Genomic DNA, 27169 nt, shown 5'->3' on the forward strand with positions numbered 1-27169 from the left:
CTAAAAACATCTCACACATTGCTGTCCTCTTTCAGATCTGAACATTGCCTTCCAGGACCCCTTGCTCCCATATGAACCAGCCCACTTCCTAAGAACAACTTAAGAGGTCTTTCTTTGCATTGCACCGCACTCTAAGGTAGGTGGATAGTGACCCAAGATAGGGACTTTTCAGTGGTAGCCCATCTTTGGAATTCCCTCCCCAGAGAAACTTGCCTGGTGCCAACTCTGTCATCTTTTCAGCACCAGGCAAGACCTTATATTTACCCAGGTATTTGTTTTATCTTGCTGGCACTGGAGTTTGAAGTAGTTTTAGCAGCTACTGCTACTATTGTATTGCTTAATGTGATAAGTTATTTTTAATTGTTGGATTAAAATGGTTAACAACTTTTGGCTTTCATCCTTCTTGCCTCAAACTGGCATGAATTGTTTTGGAAGTATGATGTTCGGAAAGGGCTGGAGGGAGGCAAGAGAAGATACAGTGCAAAATATAGAACATAGTGCTATGACTATGATTGATATGAAATGGCAGCAAAGATTATTTTAAAGCAATTTTCTCAATGGGGCTGTCCCTTTCAGTTAAGCTGATCAATATACAAGCAAAAATTAAAACTGGAACTTTACTTTATTGAAACAAAAGATAGGACTTCCAAGACGTTCTACTGTTTCCATAAACAACACTTTCAACAAGGAAATAAATCATAGTGTGGTCTCATATTTATCAAGTAACAAGATTTAAAACATTGTATAAGCTTAAATATGAAGAAAAACCCAAACACTTTTGATAAAACAGTGAAATGAAATAGTTATATAGGTTGCATTTTAGAAATCAGCCATTTTAAATTGTATATGCGCCAGCAGTTTCATTCTAATCTTCAAGATGATTAACCATCACTCCAAAAGTAAAAGTATTTGGTTTTTAAATAGCACTGCCATAATTTACAGCACATCATACAGGAAAAAAACCCAAACTCAGAAGCATTCCAACATATACATTGTCCCTCTGTTTCCACTCTATATTACAGTCAAAGTAATTAATAGACTTCCTGGCCATCACTTAACTGTTTCTCACTAAAATATTTTAAGAGGTCCATTGGAGCAATATTGTAATACCTTTCTTCAACAAGTATGTACACCTTGGAAAATGAATTTGATTGTATATAATTTGCCTCAATTTACTAGTTTTAGGTTTCTTCAAAAGAAGGCAATAGTGTATTACAAAATACTTCTATGGTTATGTCTGATGTAAGATATAAGTAGAGTACATACTTCATAATAAGATCAAGGGAAAACCATGACATCTATAGCTAACAGGAAACCCAGAAACAATAGTAAAGCTTTGTTAATCTAATAATGACAACTGAAGACTGCATTGCAGAGTGCTGGATAAGATTCAGACGATAAGAGGTGCAAACAGTAGTTATCAAATAATACTTATTACAACTTCCTCCTTGAGAGCATCTCCTTTGACATAAGGTAATTATTATAAGAAACACTGTCTTGTGAACCTTATACACAAGTGAGATCACGTGTTCCATTTTTCATGAGGTAATTGTACTGGATTGCCTAAATGCTGAAAACTGCTATCAGGGATGTCACATTATCCTAAAAATGGGAAGCAATTACATGCCAAGGTTATCCCATGTTATAATTTATTCCAATTAAGTGAACACCGCATTTAATAAAATCTCAGTGAAAGTTGAGCAGACTTTAAATTAGAACTTTTTCCTCAATTTACATCATTTGTAGTCTGTGTTGAAACTATAGCAGTTAGCATAATTCATTTAACTTTTCACACAATGCAGATAGCCTTCAATAATTACAGTTCTTTTATTCTCTTTTAATATCAGTTCAGATAATATACTTAAAGTGAAAAGGCTGATCCTTCAGTCCATGAACTATTTAACTTGTAATGGCTCCATAGACTCCTATCCCAGATGTAGGGATGTTTCTCAGGATATTTTTAAATCCATAGGAATACTTCTGCCAATGAGTGGAAAAGGTAATGCCAAGACACTCTTGGATTTGCAGTAAAGGTATATGTGTATATAAAGCCTGAGGAGCATATTATTCAGGAAGGATCATTCATCTCAATGGTATGTATTTAAGACATATTTAAGTAATGAAAAAATAATTTCACCAATCCACATGGGTGAAATCAGCTGTAGGCCAGGATCAAAAGGTTCATTTAAATTCCCAAGGGCTTGAGCATGCCCAGTAAGATGCTTGATCTTTTTTACCTTTGTAGAGCAGAATCCATGCTGTGTGTCATCAGCTGCTTTGAAAGTCCACTGCATTTCAAATGTAACTGTAATATTCGGGGGAGGGCTGCTGCTGTTTGAAAAACACAACCCCGAGTCCACCTTGAGTGGTTCTTTGGATCCCAATCAGTACGTTTAAGCTGTCTTTCCAGATCTCAGTTTGGCATTGCTATTTATTCTGGGTTTTAGTTTAAGTTAACCATCTACAGAATTTACTCTACAGTATCAAACATTTGTTTAAATGCATAGCCTTTATTCATCTTGGCACACTGTATAAACAGTAATACGGAACTGGAAAATATAAAAGGGCTAACCAGATAATTTGTTGTGCATGTTCTGCAACCCAGATACCCTTTTTGAGAACTATCCCCTCCCAAATGCTGCCTAGAGACAATTAAGGAACTTTTTTTTGTTAACAGGTTTTCCATTTATGCTATCTCAAAACAAAAATAAATGAAACTACAATAAATACATGTTCAAGCCACTAAATAACCTCTAATGAACTATTTTATGCTAAGATTATATTATTTGTGCTTATCTAGCCAATGAGGATAGATCAAATTTAAGGCAAACAAAATCTGGCTATTGTAAACAAGGAATGAAAATAAAAAGTATTTGAGAGTGCTATGGATTTTCATTCAAGTAAACAGGTCTGATTATTCATCTGAACTAAGTTACAAGATAAAGATAATATACTATCACGATGTTAGAACATGCCAAGGGGAGAAAACTAGCGAGCCTCAAAGTCTATGACAGTTGGTATTATGCCTTCAGCATCCTGCAATCTCAAAACCTACTATGTAGCTGCAGAACATAATCAAACAAGTGGCCACAACTAAACATATAGTCTAATCACCAGCAAATTAAACACTATTACCTGGATTTAATCAGAGTATTACTATTTAACTGGTTTATGGATTTCCATGTTAGGATGAAACCTTGAAACTATATTTTTGGAACAGTTTGTTTTATGGTAGTAGAACTCCAGGACTGTTCCAAATAAATATAGTTTCAAGATTGAAGCCCATCACTGAAATCCATAAACCAGTTAATAGCAATACTCTGAAATAAATCCAGGTAACAGTGTCTAAGTTGTTGGTGACTGAAGTTATACACTGCTTAAGTGTGGGACACTTCAATCTTCAGATGTAAAGGAATGTAGATCAAAGTAAGGCTAATGAGGGTTCTCTGTTGATAGTGTTAAAACTCCTTCCAGCACTTCGAGCCTATCCCCATTTCCTTGGAAGCAAGTCCCACTCATTTCAGCGGAACTTATTCTCAAGTTAGCATTCAATATTTATTTACGCTCTGAAAAGAGCTGTAAAAGAACTGTACAATGTAAATCATTTAGATTCACTTGGAATCAAGAATATCCCTTTTCAGAAAGAATTGACCTCTTGAAATAACCAATAAAACTGAGATAGAAAATACCTTTGATATTAACATTTCAGCATTTCATACCAGTATCATAACTATGACACTAGCCTGTCATACCTTTTGAAGGTATTTTAATATTATGAAAGATGTACAAAATACATCCAACATACTATACAGTGCCCCTTTTCACTTGATATACATCAAACTGTACATCATTAAGGCACTAAAGAGAAGACTTCCTCTTAATAATGATCATTGCAATAATCTCCAGCTACAGGCAATTCCTGGCAACAGCAGGAATAGTTGAATGACTATGTTATATTAGAACGACATGCATGTTCTAAAATGCGGCAGGACAGACACCTCATCACCATTTTATACAACTTATTTTCAAAAGGCACAGAGTCTTTTTTGCTTAGTCCTCTTTGGGTTCTGCATACAAACAAGCAAGTAGTATGTTTCATTCCGGAGAAACCATAAATTCGCCTTTTCCATATATTTGCCTATACCTTCTCCTTATTTTTGGAAGCCTTTTCTTCAGTAGTGGTTAATATGCTGCCCTGCCTCTCTATTGCTTATGATCACTGTTAAGTGTCTAGTAAGCCATTCCCTCTGGTACTAATGCTACAATGAAGAAATAATTTCTACTTGCAAATCAAAGTGCCTTGAAGTAAAGTGTGCACATTTTTTTAAAAAGCTAAATTGTCATTATAAAAATATCCCTCTTATAAATCTTTAAAGCTTAGAGGAGACAGGAAAAACACATTTGAAAGAATCTTTTCTACTCATTGTTTTCTCCCCAAAAGTGTTGTTATGGTCAGCTATAAAAGGAAAAAATTGTTCAGTACCAGTTTTCCTCTCTATACCTTTTATACTATATACATTCAATCTTTATATTCCATCAAAAATATTTCAAGGCATTATATCCAGAGATTTTGTTTAGAGATACCGTTAAAGAATGATATCAGTCAAAAGACAAAAAGGCAGCCACTGCAAGTTAACAGGACAGCTATGTAGTTTAAAAGTGCTGTTTTGGAGTATGATTTGTTTTGTTTTTTAAACTTAAGGGCAATTTCAGATAGGGAAGGTAAACTTTATTACCAATCCATATACTACTCTCCTGGCTTTACTTTTTTGTAAAGTCATTTGGCATGTGTAAACTGACCATTGTTCTGATATAATTTGTTCTCTTGTACAATTTTGGGATAAGACCATGACAACTTTTGCTAGTCTTTTCTGGCATTCCATTTTCATTATCTGGTTCTCCTGCATTTCCATGAAGATGCTCTCTCATCTTGCAGCTTTTTGAATCTGGGTCCAAGAAACAGCCACCAAGCAAATCCCAAAGCCACACATATTATGGATTCCACATAATAACCATCCAGGGTAATAACACAAGATCCACCTTCTTTTGTACAAAGCTGCAGGGGAGAAAGGGAGGGGGGTTATATAGATACACACATTAATTGAACAAGTTAATATTATAGATGAACAAGCTGCTTTTGACATAAAAATACAGTATATTAAAAACAATTGTCCCATTTATTACACAGCTGGCTTTCCATTGCTTTGAACTAGGGATGGGCGGATTCCCTACCTGCCAGTCCGTGGGGAATCCGCCCACGGGGGGGGGGGAGGCGATCCTTTCCTCTCCCCAGAATCCTTTTTGGCTGGCTCCGCTCTGCAGCAATTCCGTGGAGCCGCCACCCAGCTCGAAAGCGCCAGCGATACAGCCGCCATGCCATATCGCTGGCTGAAGGGGACCTGACTGACTGCGGATGCAAATGGCATCCAGGACACCATTTGCGACTGTAAAGGCCTTAGTTTAAGGTAAATGCAGCCATAAATGCAGCCATTTGCGTCCGCAGTCAGTCCCCTTCAGCCAGCGATACGGCATGGCAGCCATATTGCTGGCAATCCGGAGCCGGAGGATCCGGCCGAAGAGGATTCCGTGGGGAGGCAGAGGTAAGTGTTCCGTTCCGCCATGGACTCCGGGGGGCCGGATTCTTTAGAATCCGGCCTCATTGGAGTCTGTGGCGGAATTCTCCGCCGTCCCTATTTTGAACCACATCATAACAAAACGTCAGCAAGACACTTGTATATGATACTGAAAAGTGATAGGACCAGAGGAGAGAGAAAAGGAGGCAACCTAGCTGATTACAGCTTTACAATGGCCAAGTTTGGACAATCATATCTTGGCTTAATAAGCCAATATATTATTTACTTTATTACATTTTTATATGGCACAATAGCCATAGCTGTCTGGGCAGTTCACAAAGCAAAGCTTAAAAAACATAAAATATATTAACAGAGTAAAACATAATATAAAAACCTTTATGTTTCAAACAGAATAGAACCAAAGCAATAACCAAAATAAAAGCCAGCAGTAGTGCAAAGTTTTAAACACACACTAAAGGTGCAATCCTATGCATGTTTAGACAGAAAAAAGTCCTACAACTCCTGGCATTCTCTCAGCATTTCCCAGCTGGCTGGGGAATGCTGGGAGCTGGAGGACTTTTTCTGTCTAAACATGCATACAGTTGCACCCTAACACAGTATTTAAAACTGATGGACTAAAAAGCCTAGGGGAAAAAATACCTTCACCGGGTGAAAAACCCACAATGTGGGTGCCAGACAAGCCTCTCTGGTCAGGTCATTCCACAATCAGTGCCACCACTAAATAGGCCCTCTCCTTAATATCCATCCACCTCACCTCATTCAGTGAGGGGGACCCAGGGAAAGGCCTCCGAAGATGATCTGAGGGTCAGGTATACACAGAAGACAACAATTTTTCAGGTAACCTGGTCCAAAGCCAGGTAGGTTAAGAGCAGCATTTGAATTGGGCCTGGAAATGGACTGGCAGCCAGTGCAGATCATAAAGTACTGGCATAATATTATCAAATCAGTCAGTCCCTGTTAACAATCTCACTGCCCTGTTTTGAACCAGCTCAAGATTTTCAGCTGCTGTGAAAACCAGCCCAAAGTATAATGCATTACGGTAATTCAAATATGAGGTTACCAGAACAGAGATAACCGTAGGATTATCTGTAGATTAACTGCAGATATAGATTATGAATGAGCCCAATGGCCTGCTAGAAGAAGTGAACAAGCCATGAGGTCAGAGCCAGCCCTATTAAGGTAGCCCTTCAGGCAGCAGATGCAAGGGTGTGGAGAGTGACAGTGAGGAGTTAAATGATAGACCTATGTGTGCCATGCAACCTGGCCTGTGTTGCCAAACTTGCTTGCTGCCCTCAGGGACAATAGAGGACAGTGGGCCTGTTCGCATGTCACTCTAAGTCATAGTGGGTTAGTTTACCCTTGGGGCTTAGCGTGACACGTGGGCAGCCATTTGAATATTCATGGGCTGTTTTAGGGTTGTGGATGGTTTGTTAACCATGCCAACAACCCACCCTTGCCAGGTTCACATGACATAACAAGCGGTCACAGCTTGAATATTCAAAAGTCACCTGGCACACGTTGCAACCAACCATGACTTAAATAAGCCATTGTGGGCTGTGGCAATTGTGTGAACCAAGACATTGAGCAGGTCCATACAATCAAAGAAGAGAAAAAAAACCCACAGTGGCTTATTTTCCCTCCCTGCACATGCCAGTCGCAACCTACCTAATTAGCATAGTTATCCTCACTGGGTGCAGGCTGTTGTGATGTCTGAACCTGACGAGGGTGGGTGGCTGTGGTGGTTTACAAACTCTAGAACAAGCCATGGTTTTCAGGGTGATTTGTAAACCACCCCAGCCACCCACCCTTGCCAGGTTCAGATATCATGACAACCTGCGCCTGGTGAGGGTAATTATGCTAATTAGATTACTCATGAACAACACACACAGGGAGAAAAAATAAAAACCACCGTGGCTTATTTTCTCTCCATGATCATGCGAACTCAGTCACTGTCTCATTGCCAATGTTGAAGCAAGATCCAACTGCCAGTGCAGTTTCTATACATGTAATATATGGCAGGGGCACCATCTTGTTCTTCACCTCAAGGAGCAAAATGTCTTGGGCCAGCCATGCAGGAAGACTTCCATTAACTATAGCCCCCCATTTTGTCCAATAAGCTTCAGAACAAGCCAGGATATTAAGACAACCTGTGGCCTAATAGCCTGGCTTGTGATGAAGCCATTAACCATAGTTTCTCAATTTGGAAAAAAAAATGGAAACTATAATTCAGAGATGGCGAACCTTCAGCCTGTGGGCCAGATACGACCCGTGGGAGGTCCCCATCCATCCCCCACCCTTATCTCTGATCCAAGACAATGGATTTCCCCTCCACCTTCCCACACCACAAGCGAGGCTTTTAAAAAGCCTCCATTGGTGACAATTAGGCTTCTAAAAGCCTAATTGCAGCATGGGAGGGGCATTTTAGGGAGACTGCTGCTGGAGAGGGAAGGGCTAACCTTTCTCTCCCCAATCCTGCACCCCCATCCAAAAAATCACCCCTCCCCCGCTATATTTAGGTTTTAAGAGAGCCTCCCATTTATATTGACAGAAGCTTTGAAAAAGTCAGATCACAGTAAGCAAGGGGTGATGCATGAGAGTGAGTGAATAGGGCCTGGGCAATCATGTTGTGACCGTATGTCAGCAGTGGGATGGCCCCACCCACTCTGTGGTGCAGCTCCTGACATGTTTGCGCCAGAGCTAATTCAGCCCATACGCTGAAAAAGATTCCCCATCCAGGCTATAGTTAATGGAAGGCTTCCTAGTCTGTTTGCTGGTTCATGTGAAGGAAGGAACAAAGCCGCTACACACATGAAGGCCCATTCATATCTCAGCTAATTAAGTCAACTGGTGCATTGGTAAGGCCCACTGAAGGAGGAAAGGAATAGAAGCATTTGGTTTGCAGCCAAAGCAAGAGACATTGTTCTTCTACCAAAGTAACCTGCTGTCAATATTCTGAAAAGCCCAACCATTTTGCTCTCCTCCTCACCAACAGCTCATTAAGTGCCATGCAGAGCTCAAGAGGGGCCCAAGGACCTTAGAATCCAATATTATGGGCACAGCAAAAGGTCCTGTGTAGCAAGGATTGCTTTGATATGGGAGGTTTTCATGAACAGTAGAAAGACAAGGGGCTCACACAGGAAGTGCAAATTATTTTTACAAGAGATACAATTTAATGTGAATGTTGATAATATGCAAAACCAAAAAAACAATAAGCCGAAAATGTCTCTTAAAACATTTTAAATACGGAAGATCAAGATAGAAAGCCAGTGTCACTTTATTCAGAGTCGTATTCAAATAGAAAATCCCCTGGTACCAAACTTACTTCTGCAGCAGCTGCAGTCCCACAGCTGTGTCCTTGAATTCCAGTGCACTCCTTCACCGTAAGTGGATCCACGAGCCAAAGAGCTACTGTGGCAGGCCAGTTTCCTCCCAGATTCGACAGTGTGTTAAGTAGTGTCATGTATGTTCCTCCAATGAGTGGGTCACTAACTTTGGCATTGAAAGCCATTATAGCAACATACATGCTGTACAGTGTGACCTGGGGAAAGGCAACAAACGGGACACAAAGAAAATCAAAAGAAGAGAACAACTTTAAGTAGTAAGTGTGTTCTAGTGAAATACCTCATATTACTAAGCTAGCTTTGCAAAATTTGGATCTGTTAAACACTGTGGAACTCCCTTCTAAAGTGAACACTCCCCCTCAAAATGCCAGCTGTTGAGAGCTACTGGGGGCTTAGAAGAAGTCTAAAATTACAGACCCGCACTTTTACATTTATTAGAGAAATAAGATGCAGCCATCTTATCAGGGAAAAACTAAATAAGACATGGACCTAGACATACCACAGACCACAGAGTTGCCGATGAAAACAGCAACCTTACATCTAGATCCCGCCCCCCTCTCTCCCCACATTACATTTCATAAGAGCAAGGGGTGTTTTTGAAATGACATCACATTGTGCGATTCCTCTTCCCCTGCCCACCAGCAGCCAATAATGTGGACCACGGACAGGGAAACGTATGACTGCTGAAATCAGATCACATTTCCTTTATTAAAAGCAACATGGAGGGACAAGGGACCTAGACTCAGAGTTGCAATTCTGGAGGCAACTCTCTGATCCATGCCATATCCAATAAGAGAACAGATAAGGGAATCTGATTAAGTTGAGTAGGGTCACCTGTACTTTCCTCTTCCTCCCTCTAAAAACAATGCTCACTTTAATAAGTGCCCCAGGGAAGGGTGACGGGTGGGAATAACTCTTCGGACTGGGCAGGTAAAGGTAAGACAAAAGTGATTTGGGGATGTAAATTACTCGTCTTCATGAAAACCCTTAGTATGAAAAGGTTCTCACTTAGAAAGGAATGCAAGTTTACTGTGTCTGTGGGTAGAAAGGCAACCTGTGAGAAATCAGATATTAGCAAAGGATATGGAGGAGGGGAGTCAACCCCTCTGCAAAAGGGGGCTCTTAGTGCAAGGAGAACCTCCCTGCCCAATTTGCACCGCTGGAAAACAGTGTTTGGTGAGTCAGGAGGGGGTTTACTGGAAAGCATGTTTATGGGAATACGGAGACTGGACGATGCAAGAGCAAGGGGTGCTTTTTTGGTGGGGGTTGTTTTTTTTGAGAGGATGACAGAGTGGATCATGCAGGAAAAGATAGGATGCTTTGTGGGAAAACAACAGTGTGATTTTAATTCCAGAAAATAAAGGGTTGCTCCCCTTATCCTTCACTCCTTCCAATTCTGGGAATGTTGTTCTAGGTTTTCTCAGACTTGGAGCTCCCAACACTTAGTTAGCCTCCCTTCTTTGTCTCTGTTCCTCCAATTCCCTTGCCTCTCTCCATGTTTGGTATCGCACTGAGCTTAGGCCTCGCCATTTCCAGAGTGCCCTCCCAGCTCCTTATTTAGTGAACCTTAACACCCAGCCTCCGTCTCTTCTTACTCTATCACTATTATCAGCAGGAATCTGCCTATCCAATGCAATGGCATGATGTGCTAAACTTCTTTTTCTTTCTGTAAATATTTATGATAAAATAAAAACTTCTACACTCCAATTGCCAGAGTTTTTTAATTAATTTCTCACTTTTGCCAGAGTACAGTATACAGTCTCCTCTGTGCACGCCATACCTCTGCAAAAGATCCCAATATTTCTGGGTTCATCAGGCTCAGGTATACATATGCAAGTTTGCACTCACATATGAATGAGGACAATCAGAAACGTAGTCTTTACCTTGGATTTGATGCCAAGATCAGCCAACAGTTTCAAACTCTTAGGGCACAATCTTATCGGGGTAGTCAGCCACCTCCGAACTCAGACGACTATCCAATGCAGCGCTGGTGGAGCACAGAGGGCATCTTCTCCTCAGTGTTCCAGTCACCCTACATTTGCGGCTTGACAGCCAATTTTGGCTGTCTAGCTGGGGGCATCAGAGCAGGGGAAGTGGGGGAGGCCAGACGGCACATAGGAAGTGTCGTAATCACGCTTCCGCAGTCTCCTCCCCTCCCCCGGGAATGTCACCTTTTCACCCACTCTGTGCTGTGGTTACAAGCACAGAGACAAACTGCACTACCTACGAGGCGGCTGGGAGCACTGTTTCTGGAAACAGAGCTCTAGAAACTGGCTCCTGAACTCGGTTCCCAGAAACCGAAAAATCCTATGGCCATCTAAACACTGTCTAGCGGCCATAGGATTGCTCCCCTATATATTCATTTAGGAAAGCTTACAGCCAATCTTATACGTGTTTATTCAACAATAAGTCCCACTGAGTTCAATGGAGCTTGCTTCTACATAAGCTGGTATAAGATTTCAGGCTTAATTCATCCTAATAGGCTTTAAACAAAGATACATCAAGATAAAATAACATATTAATACGCATTTCACAGGGAATTCCAGAACACATACTGGTCTTCAGTCACTGTACTTGGCATAATCCATTATTATTGGTAGTAGTTTTGGTAGCAATAACTGCCTGTGTGGTGGTACATATAACACAATCTGTGTCAAACAGTTGGAGGTTTTTTTCAAGTAATTCTGATGATTTATTCATAGCTCATTGGACTCATGTCATGTTAATTATACTTTCCCTTGTGTGTTATATAAAATGAAAAACTTAAATAAACTCTTTTCTAAAATCATGTATAAAGGCAGACACTCAGTGTTTTCAAAGCTAAACAACCAACAGTAGGAATTTACTTCATGCAATTCCTCTTGCAGTATTGATTTGTTCCCTACACTATGGAAGACACATGATCCGATCATTAAAACTGGTATTAATAGCAACAGTAAAGATTTGTACAGAACAAACAAGTATATTTTAGGAAATTGTGCCCAATTCAAGTATACACAAAGCTTGAGCACAAGACAGTGTACACATATAAAAGGACTGTTAAAAACAACACCTTTTATCTACACAGAAAGCTAAATAAATATATATATATATATACACACACACACACACACACACACACACGAAACTATAGCAAGTTGTTACCTGATGCAAGGCATAACTTAACAACAATATAATATAGTAATAGATGGGAAATCCTCCTTCGTATTTCACTTTGGGAGTCCACCAAACCAAGAGAGCAAATTCCAATCCAAACAGTAACCTGTAGTGAAAAGAAGAGAGAAAACATCTTGGGTTGATTACCAAGATATTACCTGCATTATATCAACAGGAGCTAGCAAGATCAATCTAAGTTTTATGATGATATAGATTGGGGATGGGGTGGGTAGGAGAGAAGGTAGGTTATGGTGCACTGGTGAACCACTGGGCTGGGTAATTCTAGCAGGCTACCTAGCACATGCTGGTTGGGAAGAATGCTGATCTGGGTGCACCTTGCTTTTGATCTATTAAAGCATTTCTTAAACAACTGTGTATTCTAAAGATAATTTAACACAGATTATTTATGCCTTAAATGGAAAGAGAGCCAGTGTGGTGTAGTGGTTAGAATGTTGGTGTGGAACTTGAGAAATCCAGGTTCTAGCCCCCACTCAGGCCATGAAGCTCGCTGGGAGGCTTTGGGTCAGTCACTTGACTCTAGGCCTAACCTACCTCACAGGGTTGTTGTGAGGATAAAATGGAGAGGAGGAGGACCATGTAAGCCACCTTGGGTTCCTTGCCAGCCCATCTCATATGGGGATGCCTAAATCCATTCTTTCCTAGTCCAAAAAGGCTAGAAGGAAATGACAAGTCCATAAAGACTGAACGTAGACCAGAGAATCAGTTTCATGAACCAGAAAGAAAGGGCCCAGATGCTCCAAATTACTCCCAACATAGATAGCACCGTTTCCTATAGGGAAGCTCAGCTGCAGTTGAAGCCAACTGGGAGGATAAAAATATTCGCTATTGTAGGGGGCGCTTTAATCAACCACAGTTCTTGAAACATTTAATTCAGCAATGCTACCTCACTTCACAATAAACTGCATAATGAACAGCAAAGGTGTGTGTGTGTGGGGGGGTGCTTAAGCTTATAACTGCTGTTAAGTTTACGAAGTAAAATCCTGGCATATGTATCTCATTGGGCTGGTTCCAAATTTAGTCATACATAGAGCAAACTGACTTTATACATGGACTTCACCAGACGGTTGACACCGAAATCAGATGGACTACATCCTTTGTAGCCAAAGGTGGCAGACATCTATGCAGTTGGTAAAAACAGGACCTGGAGCTGATTGTAGTTCAGATCACGAACTTCTTATTGCACAATTTAGAATCAGACTAAAGAGAATAGGGAAGACCCACAGATCAGTTAGATATGAGCTCACTAATATTCCTAATGAATATGCAGTGGAGGTGAAGAATAGATTTAAGGGACCAGATTTAGTAGATAGGGTCCCGGAAGAACTATGGACAGAAGTTCGCAACATTGTTCAGGAGGCGGCAACAAAAAACGTCCCAAAGAAAAAGAAAGCAAGATGGCTGTCTGCTGAGACACTGGAAGCAGCCCAAGAAAGAAGGAAAGCAAAGGCAACAGTGATAGGGGGAGATATGCCCAATTAAATGCAAAATTCCAGAGGTTAGCCAGAAGAGATAAGGAATTATTTTTAAACAAGCAATGCGCGGAAGCGGAAGAAGATAATAGAATAGGAAGGACAAGAGACCTCTTCCAGAAAATTAGAAACATCGGAGGTAAATTCCAGGCAAAAATGGGTATCATCAAAAACAAAGATGGCAAGGACCTAACAGAAGCAGAAGAGATCAGGAAAAGGTGGCAAGAATATACGGAAGATCTGTATAGGAAGGATAATAATATCGAGGATAGATTTGATGGTGTGGTCAGTGAAGAGGGCCTTAAGAAGCATTGCTAATAACAAGGCAGCAGGAGATGACAGTATCCCAGCTGAACTGTTTAAAATCTTGCAAGATGATGCTGTCAAGGTGATGCATGCCATATGCCAGCAAATTTGGAAAACACAAGAATGGCCAACAGATTGGAAAAAATCAACTTATATCCCCATACCAAAAAAGGGAAGCACCAAAGAATGTTCAAACTATTGAACAGTGGCACTTATTTCACATGCCAGTAAAGTAATGCTCAAGATCTTGCAAGGTAGACTCCAGCAATTCATGGAACGAGAATTTCCAGATGTACAAGCTGCGTTTAGAAAAGGCAGAGGAACTAGAGACCAAATTCACAATATTGGCTGGATAATGGAGAAAGACAGGGAGTTTCAGAAAAACATCTATTTCTGTTTTATTGACTATTCTAAAGACTTTGACTGTGTGGATCATAACAAATTGTGGCAAGTTCTTGGTGGGCTGGGGATACCAAGTCATCTTGTCTGCCTCCTGAGGAATCTGTATAATGACCAAGTAGCAACGGTGAACAGACCACGGAACAACGGACTGGTTTAAGATTGGGAAAGGAGTACGGCAGGGTTGTATACTCTCACCCTACCTACTCAACTTGTATGCAGAATGCATCATGCAATGTGCTGGGCTTGATGAAGCCAAGGCTGGAGTTAAAATCACTGGAAGAAACAGTAACAACCTCAGATATGCAGATGATACCACTTTGATGGCTGAAAGCGAGGAGGAGCTGAGGAACCTCATGACAAAGGTGAAAGAAGAAAGTGCACAAGCTGGGTTGCAGTTAAACCTCAAAAAAACCAAGATTATGGCAATCAGCTTGATTGATAACTGGCAAATAGAGGGAGAAAACGTGGAGGCAGTGACAGACTTTGTCTTTCTAGGCACAAAGATTACTGCAGATGCTGACTGCAGCCAGGAAATCAGAAGACGTTTACTTCTTGGGAGGAGAGCAATGACAAATCTTGATAAAATAGTGAACAGCAGAGACATCACACTGACAACAAAGGTCCACATAGTTAAAGCAATGGTATTCCCCGTAGTAACCTATGGCTGCGAGAGCTGGACCATAAGGAAGGCTGAGTGAAGGAAGATAAATGCTTTTGAACTGTGGTGCTGGAGGAAAATTCTGAGAGTGCCTTGGACTGCAAGAAGATCAAGTTATACCTGATAGGTATAACTGAGACTTGGTGGGATGACTCTCATGACTGGAATACAGCAATTGAAGGATATAACTTGTTCAAAAAGAACAGGAGGAACAGAAAGGGAGGTGGGGTTGCACCGTATGTGAAAAATACATATCTCGGCACAGAAATACAGGAGGAGGAGCTTGGTAGCCCCATTGAGAGCATCTGGGTTGAAATAAATGGAGCAAAGAATAAAAGGAACCTGGTGGTCTGAGTCTACTACCGGCCACCCAATCAAGGAGAAGAACGATGAAACTTTTGAAAAGCAAATAGCCAATGTTTTAAGGAAGCATGATGTAGTAGTAATGGGGGACTTCAATTTCCCCGATATTTGTTGGGAGACAAATTCTGCAAAACATGGCCCCTCCAGGAAATTTCTGACTTGTGTGGCAGATAACTTCCTCCTACAGAAAGGAGAGGAAGGAACTAGAGGACTGGCTATCCCTGACTTGATCCTAACCAACAGAGATGATAAAGTAGCAGTTACAGGAACTCTGGGGGAAAGCGACCATGTTGTACTTGAGTTCTTGGTTCTAAGGGAAGCAAAAGCCGAGTGTAGTCAAACGCGTACCCTGGATTTTAGGAAAGCTGATTTTCATAAACTCAGAACAATGATCAGTAAGGTCCCATGGCAAGCGATGCTAGCGAGAAAAGGAGTCCAAGATGGGTGGGAGCTTTTAAAAAAGGAAATTCTCAAGGCACAATCACAAGCAATTCCAACAAGAAGGAAAGGTGGAAGACAACAGAAGAAGCCAATGTGGCTTTACAAAAAGCTTAGGGATGACCTGAAAACAAAAAAGGACACATATAGGAAGTGGAAAGAAGGCCAAGTAACAAAGGAAGAGTACAGGCAGATAGCACAGAATTGCAGGGATGGCGTCAGGAAGGCTAAAGCTGAGAATGAGCTGAGGTTTGCAAGGGATGTTAAAAACAAAAAGGCTTTCTTCAGCTACGTGCATAGTAAAAGGCAGAGGAAAGAAATGGTGGTTCAGCTATTAAATAAGGATGGCAAAATGATAACAGATGACAAAGAAAAGGCAGAGGTGCTCAATTCCTACTTTGGCTCAGACTTCTCCCAAAAGAGGGTCTATGACCCCCCTGGCAAAGGCGAAGTACAGGCTGAAGGGGCAGGATTGCAGCTTGAGATCGACAGGCACATGGTCAAGGAACACCTCATTACTTTGAATGAGTTCAAATCTCCAGGGCCAGATGAACTGCATCCTAGAGTCATAAAGGAACTGGCAGAAGAACTCTCAGAACCGCTGTCTATTCTCTTTGAGAATTCATGGAGGACGGGGGAAGTGCCAGATGACTGGAGGAGGGCTAACGTTGTCCCTATCTTCAAAAAGGGTAAAAAGGAGGAACCTGGGAACTACAGACCAGTCAGTCTGACATCAATCCCTGGGAAAATTCTGGAGCAGATGATAAAGCAATCCATCTGGAAGCACCTTGACAACAATGCCGTGATTACTTGAAGCCAACATGGATTTGTCAAAAACAAGTCCTGCCAGACAAATCTGATCTCATTTTTTGATCAAGTACCCTCCCTTGTAGACCGTGGGAATGCTGTAGACATCATATACCTCAACTTCAGCAAAGCTTTCGACAAAGTGCCCCATGATCTCCTGATGAGCAAACTAGCTCAAAGTGGGCTAGATGAAACAACGATCCGGTGGATCCACAGTTAGCTACAGAATCAGACTCAAAGAGTGCTTATCAATGGGACCTTCTCAAACTAGGGAGAGGTAACGAGTGGGGTACTGCAGGGCTCAGTCCTGGGCCCAGTGCTCTTCAACATTTTTATTAATGACTTGGAGGAGGAGGTGCAGGGAATGCTGATCAAATTTGCAGATGACACAAAATTGGGAGGGATAGCTAATAGACAGAAAGACAGAAACAAAATTCAAAGTGATCTGGATAGACTGGAGCGCTGGGCAGAAAACAACAGAATGACATTTAATAGGGACAAATGCCAAGTTCTGCACCTAGGAAAAAGAAACCAAATGCACAGCTTCCAAATGCACAAGATGGGGGATACGTGGCTCAACCACACTACAAGCGAGAAGGATCTTGGAATTGTTGTCGCTCACAAGCTGAATATGAGCCAACAATGTGATGTGGCTGCAAAAAAAGACCAATGCTCTTTTGGGCTGCATTCATAGAAGCATCGCTTCCAAATCCCGGGAAGTACTAGTTCCCCTCTACTCAGCACTGGTTAGGCCTCATCTGGAGTACTGTGTCCAGTTCTGGGCACCACACTTTAAGAAGGATGCAGACAAACTGGAGAGGGTTCAAAGGAGGGCAACAAAGATGATCAGGGGACTGGAAACAAAGCCCTATGAAGAGAGACTGAAAGAACTGGGCATGTTTAGCCTTGAGAAGAGAAAACTGAGGGGAGATATAATAGCACTCTTCAAGTATTTGAAAGGTTGTCACAGAGAAGGCCAGGATCTCTTCTTGATCATCCCAGAGTGCAGGACACAGAATAATGGGCTCAAGTTACAGGAAGCCAGATTCCGGCTGAACATCTGGAAAAACTTCCTGACTGTAAGAGCAATACGACAACGGAACCAATTACCTGGGGAGGTGGTGGGCTCTCCCACACTGGAGGCCTTCAAGACGAGGCTGGACAGCCATCTGTCAGGGATGCTCTGACTTGGATTCCTGCATTGAGCAGGGGGTTGGACTCGATGGCCTTGTAGGCCCCTTCCAACCCTACTATTCTATGATTCTATGAAGATCAAACCAGTCCATACTCCAGGAAATAAAGCCAGACTGCTCACTTGGGGGAAGGATATTAAAGGCAAAACTGAAGTACTTTGGCCACATCATTAGAAGACAGGATACCCTGGAGAAGATGCTGATGCTAGGGAAAGTGGAAGGCCAACGGAAGAGGGGCCAACCAAGGGCAAGATGGATGGATGATATTCTGGAGGTGACGGACTCGACCTTGGGGGAGCTGGGGGTGGCGACGGCCGATAGGAAGCTCTGGCATGGGCTGGTCCATGAAGTCACGAAGAGTTGGAAGCGACTGAACAAATAAACAACAAAGAGCAGACTGATTTAAATTAATGGGACTTATGTTAGTCATGTCTGTAATCAACCTATTTCTTTTTATGGCTAGCAAATTATAGTTCCACGTTAACAGATTGTTCTATATATTAACGAGTGTAACCATCAAGACATTTTTACCTAAAAGGCATCGCTTTATAAAATGTGTTCAGGGGCTGTGGACCTGCTGTGTATTTGCTGATAATCAGGGGCAATATGATCTGCAGCGGAACCATTGGGACAGCAAGTAGAGCTAAGTGTTCTTTAGGTACTCCTTCTTCTACCAGTTTTAGCCCCGTCACTGCATCTGCTGCTGAGAATCCAATCTGCAACATAAACTCTTGTTAATTTCTATAGCATTGTTAGTGTGGAAAGCATTTTACCATCTCTCTTGCATTCACAATAAGCCTTGTTAATAACACCTTATTTTTCTACTGTATTGATACACGGTGACTTATCCATGGTCAGCCAACCATGGGTTATATGGAATTCAAACCCAGGTTCGAGTCCCAACACTGTGGCCCACACTTGCAAATAAAGCCAAGCCATGGTTTATAAAATTAAACCATGGATTGTTTGATTTCATCGGAATATGGTTTGTGAAGAGTCACCAACGATACGTAACCGTGGTTTGACGCTGGTTTGCAAACCATAGTTTACAGTAACACTAATCTGCCATTTCATCTGAATTCACATGCTATTGACAAACAACAGTTATGACGCTGCTCAACCTCAAGACGATGCTGCATCATGGAGGTGGAAGTGAACTTGTGAAGTGGTATGCTAAGCACATGAAAAAAGAACAAAACATTAAACTCTAGTATAACAGTTGAACATTTCAAAGCTCAAATTATGGTGTGGGTTCCTGGCTATTAGTAGCACAAACCATGAGTTAGTGTGATGTCTGAATTGAGCCAGCATTGAGCCAGATGGAGAGTCTGGCCACCTACTTATCCTAGGCAAGGATCCAATTAGAAAGCTATCCCATCTTATGAGCTGCAGGGGCTCTCAAGCTAAAGAAACTTTGAATTATCATGTTAATCATGTCCCAAAAAAGCAACTCAGAACTCTGAAGTTCGCACAGGTACTCTAGTACAATTTGCTTTAGTCTCCGATATCCAGATGTCAGCTTCCTGAAGGATCAGACCCATTCCAAACCTTTTGACAGAAAATACCACATTTGATAACAGTTATGGAAGACTGTACAACAGTGGCTCTTGGATCAATCTTATAGTGCTATCAAGAATGCATAAATATGGCCCAGGCAACAATCCAAAGAGATATTGGCCCAGTTCACATGCAACAACAACCAATGAAGTTTTTAAATCCAGGGTTGTTGTGAATAAGCCAGCAAGCTAGTCACCATAGTTCGATAGCTAGATCTATCGGCTAGATCACCATATCATGATCGATGACAGTTCGATCATCCCCACTTGGCTCCTCTTGTGAGTGGGAACAGCTAAACAACCCAGGGATGCTCCATGTCTGGGTTGCTTATCATGACATCTGAATACAGACATGCGACTTGTCAGACAGAGAAAACCCGAAGTTCTGGGTTCATTCCTGGGTTGTCTAGCTGCTGCCAGAGGCAGCAGGAGTGATTGAGTCACAGTGCCTGGCACAGCAGATTCCAAGGGTTAAAATAAAACCTTTGGTTGCCCTTGTGTGCTGTTTATGTTTAAAAACTAGGACCTACAACAAAACACTGCAGTGTGGAGTGGTCCAGTTGCAGCCAGTCAGTCATGCCCTCTTCAGGCATATTCCATTCTGTCTCCTGTCTTCCTCAGTACTCAGCATTCTATGGGCAATGAACATTTGCAGTCCTGATTTGCAATATGTGTGTGTGGGGTGGGTCCTGCTGTTTCTTCCCCCTAAAGATTTTCTGTATTTCTGCAAACTTTGGGGTACTCCGGAGCATACCAATACCGTTTCTCTTGTCAGTGGCCCTGTTTGGGCTACAGACATGTCAGCACTGAGCAGCTGAATTCAATATTAGGAGGAGTTATATTGTTTAACCACCATTTATTCTACAGCTCCACAACAAAGATGGTAGCACATTGTTGATGAAATCTTGTAGATTACAGGGAGAAAATCAGCAGCAACCCAGTAACGAGAAAAGTATCAAAGAGGGGCATCCCTCAGAAGACAAAAAAGTAAGTCAGACAGAGCAGTTGCCATGCATGCTGTGTTGTTCACTATGGCCCAGTTTGGACAATCATGCCTCAGCTTAATATGCACAAACCTTTTGCCCATGCATTCCATCCTCATACTGCCCCTTCCGTCCTACCTTTTTGGCACACTGCAATAAGCCAGGAAATCTTCAATTAGCCATTGGCTAGGCTCACACATCATCCTAAGACATGATGGGTGGCAAGCTACGCTGTGTAGGTGGTTATGCAAACAACCTACTGTGCTCCCATCAGACAGTCAGGCAAACAAGCTACACAGAGTAGTTTATTTCACCACCATCCCCCTCGCCCCTCCTCTTCCTATAGTCCTCCTGCCCAGCCAGGCAGTTATCCCAGCTTCCTTTGCGGCAGGAATAGAGATTGCTTGAAAAGAGCAGAGCGGTCGCAGCATTTTTGGCTGCTCTTGCTGTGGAGCTCTGTAGGCAATCTCCGTAACCCACACTGGCGCGACAGACAACATGCTAATCCACCACAGGTAAAATAACCCTTCCTGCAGACCGTGGGTTCTCAGGGTGGCTTATTTGGGGGAAATACCCCACCGTGGGAAGGGGGACATCCCACAGACAACACACTAACCCATCATGGGTTGTTCTGGCAAATAAAACATCATGGGTTAGTGTGTTGTGTGAGCCCAGCCATAGTCTCTGAACCAGGAAACTATGGTTATCAGGTTTGGAACATGCCAAGATCTTAAAACACAATTTGAATTTGGTTTAAGATCCTGGCTTGTTCCAAACCTGGTAAACATAGTTACCCAGTTTGGACATAATGGAAAATTATGGTTAACTGAAACTTCCGACTGGGGTTCATTGTGGCACACCATCAAGGGAAGAGGCTCTGTGCATGGCCCAAGATTAATAAAGAATTTATTAAGCCAAGGTATGATCAGTGAGTGAGGTGTGCTAGGTACAATGGCTCTTTTCCTCCCTCAGATTGTATGCTATAAGCTCTCAATCTGAAAAACTCAAGAGTAGCACTATGGAGAATGAGCATGTTCTCTCTCTTACTTCCCACATCACAGATTGGGGGTGGGGGGATAAGAGAAGCAGCAGGACAGCCAGTCTGTCTGGGTGGACACTACAGGGCTAACTGAGCTCATGCTGTCTGTCAGGAACAAAGAGAGAATGCACATAGAGTAGAGACTTGCTGGGTCATCTAAAGTGGTAATTCTTAATTGCCATATTTATTTATTTCATTTATATCCCACCTTTTTTCCTCTTGCAAGAAGCCCAAGGTGGCTTACATGATCCTCTTCTCTCCATTTTATCCTCACAACAACCCCATGAGGTAGGTTTGGCTGAGAGTCAGTGATTGGCCCAAAGTTACGCAGTGAGCTTCATGGCTGAATGGGGACTAGAAACTGGATCTCCCAAGTCCCAGACAAACACTCTAACCAGTACACCAGCTCTTCCACAGATACTGAAATAGTTTAATTGCCTTAACCACTTGGAAGCCAAGGCAGCATTTCTATTAGTCAAAACTCAAAAATATACCCCAAAAATGTAGCTGTGGATTATGGTGTATTTAGACTTTAGATCCAAGTTTGCTTTAAACCATACACAGGAAGCTGCCTTATAACAGATCAAACATTTGGGTCATCTAGGCCAGTACAGTCTACTCTGACTGGCAGGAACTCTTCATGGTCCCAGGCAAAACTCCCCCCCAACACCTTCTACCAGATCCTGTTTAAATGGTAATACCACAGGTTGAACCTTTCCTGCAGAACCCTATAAAACTTAGGTGGTAGATAATCTACTGAAAATGTATACATTTCAGACCAATATACTAGAATCAATGTTCAGACATTATTCTGAACATGCGTACATGGGGAAGTTGGGTCTGTGTCCACTTGCTACCGCTGACCTCATTCCAGACATGTCTGCACATGGTGTAACATCTAAAGGAGCCCATGGTGTTTTCCGGGCCAAATTCAAGGTGTTGGTTTTGACCTTTAAAACCCTATATGGTTCCGGCCCAGCCTATATCAAGGAGCGCCTCCAGCAGCACCAGACAGGCCGCTTAACAAGATCAGCCTTGAATGGCCTTCTCTCTGTCCCATCAGCCAGGACAGCTAGACTGGTGAGGACGAGGGAGAGGGCCTTCTCTGTGGTGGTCCCCACTCTGTGGAACTCCCTCCCTAGGGAACTGTGCCATGCCCCCTCTTTAATGAGCTTCCGCCACGCATTAAAAACATAGTTGTTCAGGCAGGCATTTGGGGTGGGTTAGGGTATTTTTAGAAATATGATGTTTTTAATGTAGAATTTTATTATTGTAAACTGTTTCTATTATTGTACATCACTCAGAGTGGCGGGGTGACCAGCCAGATGGGCGATTAATAAATTTAATAAATAAATGCAGATAAGGAGCATCTGTGCAGCTGAGGAACCTTTGATTAGACAGTGTCCTTAGTTGTGCATACAAAGCCGACATGCATACAGTTTGTACACTTGTATGCTCTTCCAGACAGTACACCAAATACATTTAAGGGGCAGGGGTAAGAGGTATGATTGTACTCCTCCTGTGCACACATTCAAAACAATATCTGAAAAATAGATTGCTTGGTATCACAAAGCTCCAGTGGGATCCCATAGTTGAGAGGTTAAGCATATTTGCCTTGATGTGCAACCTATGAGGTGCAAGACCTCATTATGAAATCTCATTACCAAACACTAATCTCTCAGAGTTCTGCAAAGGCAGCAGCTCCCTGCATAGCAACAGGCACAATTAAATTACACCACCATGATATCTTGCACCAACCTATTATGCCACTGTAGCAACACAGGCTGTGATGTATACAGACACAGCAACCAAAGAACCCTTCCTGGCTATTCTTTTGCTGGCACAGTAGCTCATAAGACTGGCATATACAGTAGGTCTACGGGTAAATAATGACTTGTTAAAAGGGCACACATTCTCAGCTGGTAACTGCAAATCATTTACTCACTTTTGCTGTTAAAATCATGGCACAGAATGTAAGGACTGCTGGCATTTTGACTATTGAGAAAAGCAGTTTGTACGTATCCATGATGCCTTTTGTTTCTTCTTTTGCGAAGGTCACTTTCTTATTTTCTTTTTTCAAGAGTGCAACCAAGGTGGTAGTTATTAAGAAAACAGCACCCCAGAAAAAAAGGAAATCTGAAAAGATAGATATGCATTTCCACTCATAATACAAAATCTGTTTCATTATAAAGACACTTTAAGCTAATAAGATACTAACTTACACATACATTGTGGCTACCTTTGAATGGCATGAAACAATTAACATATAATCCAAATATGGAGATTTGTTTCAATAACAGCTCCCTATCTCTAGCAAACTTTTTATTTTAGGCTGTAATCTGCAATCCATTTATGCTAGATTAGCTCCTTCAAATGATATGGGGCTGCACCAGAGCAAGCAGTCTATGTATGGTAGCCTTTATCTTTACAAAAAGGAAAGTTGCCAAACTAATTTTCATAGGAATGGATTTACGGACCACAATGTGAAAAAGTAAATTAATTAAAGATGAAGAGCCAAAATTTTAAGAACTCATTTAAACAAAGACTGTTATCGTCAACCCCAGGAACTTTCATTACTTAACCAGCTGGGTGCATTATATGATTAATTCAAATAATCCAAATATGCAAGATCTTAGAGCAAGTGCTTAAAGCAGCCATCCTGAAATCACTCAAACATCTATGGCCTCTTTATTGTTTCTATTTAATAAAACAGCTGTCTACACTTTAAGAAAAGTAGATAGCTCAGACATTTTATAGTGTAGCAGCATCTAGGACATATTGAGTCAAACACAGTATCTTTCAAGCATTCATCTCTTAAGCCTTTAGTCAGTTCATGCATTAAACTCTCTTCTGTCAGTAAACAGGTCTCTCAAGAGAGAAATGGCATGAAGGGTTGCCTTTAATGCTTCTTAAAACTATTCAAAATAGTTAAGGTGGCAGAGTCCACTATACTATTCAATTAACTGTTCATACATCGTAAGGACAAGGTACTGCCTGTGTAAAAAGACAGAGCTCATTGAAATTATTTTCTGATAGAGAAGAAATCAGCATGAACTACTGTTTTATAAGCCAATCCAATGGTACACTGTAGAAAGCAGAAAAATAAAACAAAAAATCAATTGGATCAGATGGAAGAGGCTGTTATGCCAGTGCAAAAATCACAGATTCTTGTGTTGCACAGATGCAGCAAAACATGCAGGACAGATGCAAAGAAAGTGTGTGAGACAAATGGATATAATACTAAACTTGGAGAGTGGAGATCTGTGTTCAACACCCCGCTTAGTCATGAATCATACTCTGTGGCCTGGACCGGTCTCATCCTAACATACCTCACTGTGTTGCTGACAGGATAAAACTAGGACAGCCCTATGGATACCATCCTGAGCTCTTTGGAGGAAAAGCAGGAAATATAAATACAATAAAATGCAATATAAAAACATCAGTGTCTTGGGCCATGAAGCCTCTCTTCCCACCCTCTCCTTTAAAAAAAATATATTTAAAAACACAGAGTTTGCGGAGGAGTTCTCTGAAACATTAAAGCTACCTCAGTGCTTGGGACCCTCTGGTGTCCCAGGAGTGCATGCCTTTACATTTCACATGTACGTGAGTGTCCCGTGTAAGTAAATTCAATCCTATGAGGAAAAGTATTAAAGTCCAGAATGTTTAGACAGGATAAAAAAAAAAATCTTCCCATCACTGGGTAGGCTAGCCAACACCAAAAAGAACCTTATGATGGCGATAAAGTGTGTTGGGGGGAGCAGTGCCCCTTTTCCCTCTCCTGAAGGGAACTCTAGAAAAATTCTGGAATTTGACAGGCCTTTATCTATTTTGTATAAACATTAGTTTACCTATGTGATACTTTACTTTTCTAGACCATATGAATCAGAAGTATTGTCTCTCTCTTGTTATCAATGTTAATAAGCTTAGACAAGGGTAACTAGCCTGATTTAGCTTCTTAAATGAATGTTTATGACATCACTATAGCATTTTCAAACTAGGTAATCTGAACAAAATATGCAAGTGTAGAGTTGCCACATGGCATTAAGCAGTACATGATCTTCCCGACTTGCACACTGACTTTGTATCAAGAGAACATATTAAAGGTTAGACAGCCACTAAATATGAACCTTCAGAATCGGATAGATATGGCAATCCTGAAAACCAAATATTACACTACTTTTCTGAGCCACTGTATAAAAGGGGCCTACTCAAAACAATCCACATTAGAATGAATGCATCACCCTTCTTACTACACTACACATAAACAATTTTCAATTTGAAATGGACATATAAGCTTGAAAAAAAAGAGAGAAGGCAGTCCAAGAGATACCCGCATCATTATATCCCCTTCAATAAATAATACCTGAAAGCGTAACGATTCCTCTGGGTTGAGGCTGAAAACGCAAATACTTGTTGCAAAAAGAAGCCGATTCAAGAGCCAAGAATAGGACATTTCCCAGGAAATAGCCCGCTGTTTGGCCCACAGAGTTACAAGTGGACGCATAGCCCACATTCTCCCGCGACAACATAGTCAATGCCCAGCCATCTACAGCTATGTCCTGAGTAGCTGCCAGGAACTCAAACAAGAAGAAGGTCACTGTAAGGGCCACCACATCTGGGCTTTTGCCATCCGTTTCCCCAAGGAGTGAGTCCACCTGCACAGACAGGTACATCATAAAAAGCCCTAAGGTGTACTGAGTGGGCACAAGCCAAGACTTGCGGCGACCAAAGCTCCTGAAGTACACAGCATCCACCAAGGGAGCCCAAAGCAGCTTTAGGCTGAAAGGCCAGAAGACAAAACTAAAGAATGCCTGGTCTTTGTAGCTAACGTTCTTGCTTTGCAAGATGAGCGGGATGCTGCCCGCAAGCCCCAAAGGAATACCCTGCAGCACATAGAGGAAGAGGAGCAATAAGATATTGCCGAGCTCTGCTCGATAGCCTCTGGGGGACCCAACAGGTGAAACACTGGGCTCTTCAAGCAGCATCTCTGTATCACCCTCTCCAGCTGTCTCGGCATGGCCATCTTCGTAGACATCAAGAGGCAGCTGGTCATTCTTCATCACATTCAGGGAGTTCTGGAAGTTGCCAGGCCGGCGTTGCCGACTGCTGTCCTTGTAGGAGATAGTTGGGGACATGTCGCACACGTAGTCCAAAGCCGTCGTCCTGAGGAAGGCGAGGGGATCCTTTCCCCGACAGCAGCTCCCCAAACCGCAGGACAGATCAAGGGAAGCGCCCAACTCTGCCCAAGACAGATCGCCCAGACCGGGGGGGGGGGTAGCTCGGGACCCCCTCCTCTGATACTGCCCTAGGCCAATATGGCTAAGCCCGCCGGAGTTAGCGGGGTCCCCTCACCCCCAGAGGGGCAGAAGTGCCAATTCTCTCCTCCCGGGTCGCTCTCGGCGCTGGGAAGCGACGCGCCTTCGCTCCCAGGGTCTTCGCCGGGCACCCGCCCAGGGCTGGAAAGACGGGATGGCCCCGTCCTCGTCGGGGCCACAGTCGCAACACTTCCTTCGCCCCAGCCGGCTCTCGACATCAACCGGGGATCATCTTCCCAGCCCTCGGCCCGGCACAGTCCGACCCGCGAAAGCTTCCCGGCCGGAAACACAACCCGACGCCGAAGGAGCCGCCAGGCCCGCGAAAGCTCCCGGCAGCCGTGGTCTTACCCTACTGGCCGAGCGGGCGTCGACGTCACGAAGAAGCTGCCTTATCGGGGAAAGACACGGGGGCGGGGAAAAAAGGTAGAGGGGGAACTCGAGCGGTCCGTGCTGAGCAGGGCGGGAACGGGCGCAGCCGAGCGACAGCCACGCTTCCGGTTCCCCATCGAGCTGGTGGAGCGGCCGATG

At 42.5% G+C, this 27169-nt stretch overlaps 2 protein-coding genes across 2 annotated transcripts in view; one reads left to right on the forward strand and one right to left on the reverse strand.

Moving 5' to 3' along the window:
- Positions 1 to 605: 605 nt before the first annotated feature.
- Positions 606 to 27145, reverse strand: SLC33A1 (solute carrier family 33 member 1). The gene is made up of 6 exons (XM_084847330.1): positions 25690 to 27145; positions 23272 to 23462; positions 18280 to 18464; positions 12080 to 12197; positions 8917 to 9132; positions 606 to 5056 (listed from the first exon to the last, which is right to left on the reverse strand). The coding sequence occupies exons 1-6, from the start codon at positions 26459 to 26461 to the stop codon at positions 4889 to 4891; spliced, it is 1650 nt and encodes a 549-aa protein (XP_084703456.1). The 5' UTR covers positions 26462 to 27145; the 3' UTR covers positions 606 to 4888.
- The window catches only part of GMPS (guanosine monophosphate synthase), a 92826-nt gene continuing 92673 nt past the window's right edge, over positions 27017 to 27169 (forward strand). Inside the window, exon 1 of the mRNA XM_084847327.1 lies at positions 27017 to 27064. The gene's annotated coding sequence lies outside the window, so the exon portion shown is untranslated. The remainder of the gene's footprint in view (positions 27065 to 27169) is intronic.

The sequence above is a fragment of the Heloderma suspectum genome, chromosome 3 (genome assembly GCF_057233095.1).
Source record: "Heloderma suspectum isolate Gila_16-S chromosome 3, 16-S_ref, whole genome shotgun sequence".
Taxonomy (NCBI): Eukaryota; Metazoa; Chordata; class Lepidosauria; order Squamata; family Helodermatidae; genus Heloderma; species Heloderma suspectum.

What these genes read in the sequence shown, in the direction of transcription:
- SLC33A1 (XM_084847330.1), bottom strand. Translation starts at nt 26,461, where the DNA reads ATGTCCCCAACTATCTCCTACAAGGACAGCAGTCGGCAACGCCGGCCT. An exon ending in AGGAATCGTTACGCTTTCAG is followed by an intron (nt 23,463 to 25,689) that starts GTATTATTTATT and finishes CTATCTTTTCAG; the next exon opens with ATTTCCTTTTTTTCTGGGGT. An exon ending in CCATGATTTTAACAGCAAAA is followed by an intron (nt 18,465 to 23,271) that starts GTGAGTAAATGA and finishes TTTATGTTGCAG; the next exon opens with ATTGGATTCTCAGCAGCAGA.